The 7,071-nt window shown below is 31.4% G+C and overlaps 1 protein-coding gene across 1 annotated transcript; it reads left to right on the top strand.

Annotated features, from left to right (window-relative positions):
• The first annotated feature begins 304 nt into the window (after nucleotides 1-304).
• LOC126264364 (uncharacterized) lies at nucleotides 305-6,776 on the top strand. Its single transcript, XM_049962033.1, has 5 exons — nucleotides 305-319; nucleotides 6,009-6,185; nucleotides 6,244-6,525; nucleotides 6,590-6,693; nucleotides 6,761-6,776. The coding sequence occupies exons 1-5, from the start codon at nucleotides 305-307 to the stop codon at nucleotides 6,774-6,776; spliced, it is 594 nt and encodes a 197-aa protein (XP_049817990.1).
• Nucleotides 6,777-7,071: the final 295 nt, after the last annotated feature.

Raw genomic sequence — 7,071 nt, 5'->3', positions numbered from 1 at the left:
ACAAGCAAAAGCAACAAAATGTATTATGCTTGGTTATGGTGCGACGTTTGGTACGTATTGACTTTGGGATATTGAACAACAGAAGCTAATTTTTAGTCGAAATGTAACATTCAATGAATCATCGGTATTAAATCGATCAAAGTTAGTAAAGATAATCGGTTCAGAGGCGGTTACAGATAGTGGGAGTACGTGTGACGGTAAAGCAGTTCAACCAAATGATGATGAACAGTCGCGTACTGATAAAACTGGAGAAATCCACAGTACTAATTTGGATTGTGTTGGTAACAGCGTTTATTTCGATAACATGGGTATCAGCGAGGTAACTCAACGAAAGAGCGGGAGAGTAAGAAAGGCACCGCTACGTTACGGTAATTATGCACCAGAATGTGATGCGCATATGGCACTATCATCTATCGAAGGTGAATCACTAGTGTTATCAGCAGAACGATTTGTTGGTGACGATCCGTCCACAATATCGGAAGCAAAACGGCGTAGTGACTGGTCTGAGTGGGAATAAGTAATCAATTGTGAGATGCAGTCGTTTGCAAAGAACAATACTAGGTCTATTTGCGACTTACCTAGAGGAAGAAAAGCAATCACAGATAAATGAAATGTCTTTATGATTCGGATTGCCTTCATTCTATTCTATTGAGAGGCGGTGTTAATATAAACAATAAAATAGAATAAAGTAAGTTAAAAAACAATAACAATTGACAAATGAAGGCGACCGAGGTAACCTTGGTGATCAAGAAACAGTGAGAGTCAGTTTGAGAGAAACAGCTCAAGAGCACAGTAGTAGTTGTCTTTTTTGTTGATTCATCCTTTGTATTTCAATTAATTGATTGAATAAATTACTGCAATTTCTTGCATATTCTCTGAAAAGTAAGTAACAACAGCAAAATTCGGCAAAGAGCTACACCGATATCAAACCCCCAAATGGAGTTAGACATAACGTTCGTCCTTCTGTTTGAATTTAGTTATAAGAGTTGCCATATTCAGACAAAAGAGAAGAGTTGTTAATTTGGCTGGCAACCTCGGTTACTAAACCAATAAACCATGTGTAGTGTCCGCGAAAAAGATAAGCCAAGAGGTACCCGAAAACTTGATGTTAAGATTAAAATCTCGGAACTAGAGGGTGAATTAAAACGAATGAAAGTAAGTAATGCAGTAAGCTGTCTGCTAAACTACAGATACCATCGGTAAATCCTGGAAGTACTCCTACTTCTAACCCTAACACCAATCTGTACTCCCGACCAGCCACCCCACACCTCCAAAACGCAGAAGTCTTCCACAAAGTGGGATACTCCTATGGAGGTGGTCTCGAAATCCTGACAACGCACCCCTGTGCTCTTCTGTTGTTTTTATTCTCCGTTGTCATCACAACCGTTATGCACGATGTCTAGATATTCTAACATAACCTGCCTCGAGTGAATTGGACCAATGATGAGTAAGTATAGTGTTTGCATGAGTACTGCGGTTTACACTTTAAACTATCAATTATCATTGGTTGATTGTGTCTTCTGAAATTTTATACATTATGTTCCTACTTTATCTACATGTAAAAAAAATTAAAAACTAAGTTTCCTAAGTTGTAATACAATATAAGATCAAATCAAATTTACTTGAAAGAAGACAACGTGATTCCAAACCACATATTTCGAATTAGGTTTAATTGAATTAACCATAACTCTTGCCTATAATTGGACAGGGTGACATGCTATAAGGTGACGTAATCTTAGCAACATAATTGTTATTTTCTTTTATTTGACAAACAAACTTCCTTCGTTTCTATTGAAACATGAAAGTCTGCAAAACGTTACTCAATCCAATACTCACTCCCAAATGTCCGTTTATTTTTGTAATTACTAATTAATTAAAATTTTATTTATGTATACATCAGGCTAGTTATCTTCCATTCAATTTCATCCCTCACCTCTCTTAGCAACAATATATATATATCGGCATTTAAGTATAAAGTTAACAATGTTAACAAAAACAATTTCTATTCACATGTTAATTATATGCAGAATTACAGACAGTATTTTTTTGATTCAAAATAAATATCAACGAGAGATTTGCAACTAATTTGATTTCAGTGACTCGTAATCGAAACCTTCAGACAGTAGGTTGCTATTATTGTAAATGTTTAAATATTTCACCTATTTAAATCAAAATATAATTCACGTAGTTGATTCTTTAAGCAAGAATTAGTGAGCGGCAAATTTCAAATAGGTACTGAATTTTTTCTATCACGTTTGGTTGGATTATTACCCTCAAACAACACTAAGATATCAATCTTTCCAAATTTGCTAATTTTATGTCAAAATTTAATTAGATTCCTCATCTCTAGATGACAACTTCAAATAATGTCAACACATTTTATTAACAAAATCATGAAAAAGTGATTTCTACTTTACAATTTTCTGATTTGCAATCTTTGTTCAGATGAAATTTATAATTAATAGGTCCATCCTATGTAATTTTGCTGAAATTTTCATCTACGTTTGTGCATATATATTTTAAGTGTCTCCACGTTTTCTTGAGAGCTGACAAATTGGACAACTTGGCCTTAGTTGCTGATTTATAATCGCGATTATAGGAACCTGGGATCCTATTAAGTAGTACTTTTCTAAAAAATCTTTATAAACTTTCAAGAGGTGAAACACAATTTACTTTATCTTGAATGTCTATAGGAGCATAAACTTTTTTTTCATTTATGATATTATTATCATTATTACAGATATTTTAGAAGAATACTGCTTAATAGGATACAAGGCTCCGCGATATGTGGTAGTATAAAATGATCTTCTATGATCAGTATCGCGATTAAATAATCAGCGAATAAGCAGAACAAAAATATTCCATCTTTAGTTCTCGATGTTGTCAGTGTGTTGTCAAATCACGCATACTCTCAAGAAAATATGGAGACACCAAAAATATATATGCACCAAAGTAGATGAAAATTTTAGCAGAACTGAAAGCCATTAATTATAAGTTTCAACCGAACTAAGATTGCAAATCAATATTTACGCAGAAAATTGTAAAATAGTAATCACTATTTTATGATTTGGTTTATGAATTGTGTTGATATTATTTGAATTTGTCATCCAGACATGAAGAATCTAAATAATGTGCGATATAAAAGTATCAAATATGGAAAGATTAGTATATCATTTGAGGGTGATAACCAATGGTGAAAAAGAAAGTGCATAGTTGAAATCTGTCGCTCAGTTATTCAAGCTGAGAGAATCACCTACGTGAATTTACTGTTGATTTAAAAAGGTGAAATATTTAAAAAGTTACAAAAATAGCAACTTCCTGTCTGAATATTTATATTACGTGCCCTGAGAGTCACTTAAATCAAATCAGTTGCAGATCTCTCGTCGACATTTATTTCAAGTTTCAATAGCAACCAATTGTTTGTAAAAAAATAAAATAACATTTATGTTGCTAAGATTACGTTTCTATGTAATTTAGAACAAAGTTGTCTTCTCCCAAGCAAAACTTGATTTGATTCTTATATTGTATAAATATTTCACCAAATTGTGGTTCAGTTATATTTTTTCTTATAATTCTATTCGTTTTAATCCACAGTGTCAGCAAACTGACAGAGCAAAGGAATATCGTGATGATTTTTCGATTTGATATAATATTGTTGATGGTAGAAATGTTTCGAATCAATCTCATCCTTATATTTCAACCCACACTGGAAGACTATAAATGAAATTCACAAATAAATAAATATAACTTAACTTTACAAATAAAATTGCTTAGTTTAACTTAACAGCGGCGTTTACTAGACAAGGAATCGCACTTTCGGTCAGAAAAGGACGCAAAACAAAACATAGCCCGTAAAGTGGTGCCGCCACGAAATCAAACAAACATTCGGTTTTAAAACGTTCGTGGGCACAATTTTTTGCATGGGACAGGACCGCACTCGAGATCTCATATTTATAACGAATTTATTGGTTGTAAATAGGTTATGAAATTTATAATAGTAATGAATTCTTAATATATTTTTATTAATTAAAATTATATAAAATTAGTATATGATACAATATATATGAAAAATATAATAATGTATACAGTTACTAATGGGGTTTGTGTCGTATAGTTAGTTCTAAACCAATCACATTTTATCATATAAACAAATATAATAAATACGATATACAAATACGGATGTCGATTTACAATCTATTATTAATTTAAAAAAATGATCTCAAAATTAATCTTTAATCGATTCTTATTGTTTCGATTTTGATTGTGTAGGATAGTGACCTTATCTCTAAATTTGCATTTAGTACATACTCTTGGCGCCACGAAAATTACTTTCGCACCCTTAGAGTGAGGAGTGATACAAACCAGTGCATGTGACCTGCGTGTATTTTTGTGTCGAAATTTAAGTGAAATGTGATAACATCAACAAAACGGATGGAATTTTTCTGTTCGGGTAGTACTTGAGTTAAGTGGTCAATGAGAGGGGTGCGATTCAGTATACATTTAAAACGAGCCAGAAATTTTAGTTCAGTTTTGGTGGTTGAAGAAACAGTCACAGTTTCAAACAAAGAAACAAATTAGTCTTATTTTAGTCGTGAGCCAAAGTGTAATTTATTGTAAACTCTTAAAGGTAAGTTTTTTATTCAATTTTTGATTTATATTGCTGTATTATTGTTTAGTATATATATATTTGTTAATTCATGTCATCAATTAATTGATTTTTACTTGTATATGTCACAATTTTGATATTATTTCATATTTTTGTGTCCTTGGTTTTCCATTGGTTGCATCTATATTCCATGTTCATTGTTTGTTGTTGGTTTTTCTCCCAGTGAAATTATGAATAAAGAATGATTTATTTGAAGAATGTATTATGTTTATTTCAAATCGAATTTAGTGAATTTAATATAAACATCATAGTTTTAAATTTTTATTACATATATAGTATATAGTCGGCTGCAGAATGGCATTACCACCCCAAGGTCGAGTTTATGTAATTAAATTAACTTTATAAAATTGGAATATCAAGTGACACATAATTATGAAATTTAAAATCAAAGAAGCATGAACCATTGTATATTATAATGTATTTATATATAATAGTATACAATAATAAAATAAAAGCAATATTAATTCTAGAAAGTGCCGAAAACGCGTATATTTGCTTCTTGGACTAAGAGACGTGGAAAAAAAATCAAAAGTTCAAGTAAATGTACAAAGAAAAAGGGAAGTAGAGAAAATAGGATCATATATTGTGGATAAACTTTTAGAACGAGTTGAGAATTATAAAGAATCTACCCAATGTTCCCGATATATTTTAAATGAGATACTAGATAATATTTTCAATTCACGTCCAAACGAAGAAGCTCTTAGTCCATGTGGTACAACAACCCCGTTACGTTCTGTTAGAACTAAGTCTAATTTAACCCCATGCAAAAGTGAAAGAAAAACGTTTTCAGAAATAAATGAAGAAAATGAACGGTACGTTTTTATTCAAATTGGCAAAATTCATCTTTTTTGGAAACCATATCTGACGGCGACGACTTAATTAGTATTATTTTAGAATTGAAAATTTTCCTTTGGATATAGAAGTTGTTCCTGAAATCAATTCATTGACAGGTTATCGAATTGTAGATATCAGATACTTCCTAAATATAACAACTAAAATTCAAGTACAACACAACAAGAGGTGCACTGGTGGACAATTAGTTTATCTAAAAGAAGTGCGATGTGGGTTAAGAAGCACATTTATTTTAAAATGCAACATTTGTGACAAAGAAGTATCAGTTTCAACAGAAAATCCGAAAACAAGGTCCAAAATTAATAGAGCAGCTGTATGGGGAACATTTTCAGTAGGAAGCACCTACGCACATTTAATGGAATTATTGAAAGTAATGGATATTCCATGTTTATCTAAAAATTTGTATTATAAAATTCAAAATGAATTGGATCAGGTGTGTTATAGTACCATTACTGAAATTTTTATTGTTTTTATACATGAAATATTATAGGTATGGAAAGAATCATTATGGCTTGCTTTGGAAGAAGCTGGAAAATTAGAACGTGAAGCTGCAATTAAGGAAGGACATGTAGATTCACATGGCATTCCATATATAACTGATGGATATTTAGATGGAGGATGGTCTAAACGAAGCTATGGACATACGTATAATGCAAATTCTGGAGCTGTAAGTTTATAATATATTCGGATATGTAACAAATAACATTTTATGTTATAATTTGTAGGCTGTTATAATAGGGAAAACAACAGGAAAAGTATTATTCGTAGGTGTAAGGAATAAATACTGTTGTATTTGCGCTAGAGCCGAAAACAATAATGAAGCTGCTAAAACACATATTTGTTTTAAAAATTGGTCCGGTTCATCATCTTCAATGGAACAGGATATAATAGTAGAGGGATTTAATAACAGCATAGAAATGCATGGGTTGAAATACTTAAAATTTATTGCAGATGGTGATTCCTCAGTTTTTAAAAATATTAAAGAAAAGGTACCATATGGACACGAGGTAAACTTGTAATATAAAATAATAGTTAGATAAGTTTTACAAATATTTACACAATACTTTTTAGGTTGTTAAAATTGAATGCATGAACCATGTATTAAAAAATTTCAGTAAAAACCTTTACAAAATTAAAAAAGATACTCAAGGGGTCCCTGATGATGCCAGAAAGATGTTAAAAAGCGATACTATTAATGAACTAAATAAATCAGTTCAATCTGCAATTTACGCAAATACGCAGGATCCAGAAAATCTAAGAGCCGATATTAGAAATTCAATATATCACGTTTATGGTAATCACAGTGCTTGCAAACAGTATTTGTTCACCAATACTGGAGACGTTTCTAATGATCGAACAACTCAACTTATATCTTCTGGCCTGCATCACCATCTTTTTGGTGCTATTGAGCAATTATTAATGAAGGCTGATTTACTTCTTGATAAAGAAACCAACAATAAAGCAGAAATTTTTATGAATATAATGGCTCGTTTCAATATGGGAAAAAGATTGAACTTGATTCAAAGAAATTCATTTCAAATACGAGCTCATTT

This window comes from Aethina tumida, chromosome 1 (genome assembly GCF_024364675.1).
Source record: "Aethina tumida isolate Nest 87 chromosome 1, icAetTumi1.1, whole genome shotgun sequence".
NCBI lineage: Eukaryota > Metazoa > Arthropoda > Insecta > Coleoptera > Nitidulidae > Aethina > Aethina tumida.
This window is presented reverse-complemented; position numbering and strand designations above follow the sequence as displayed.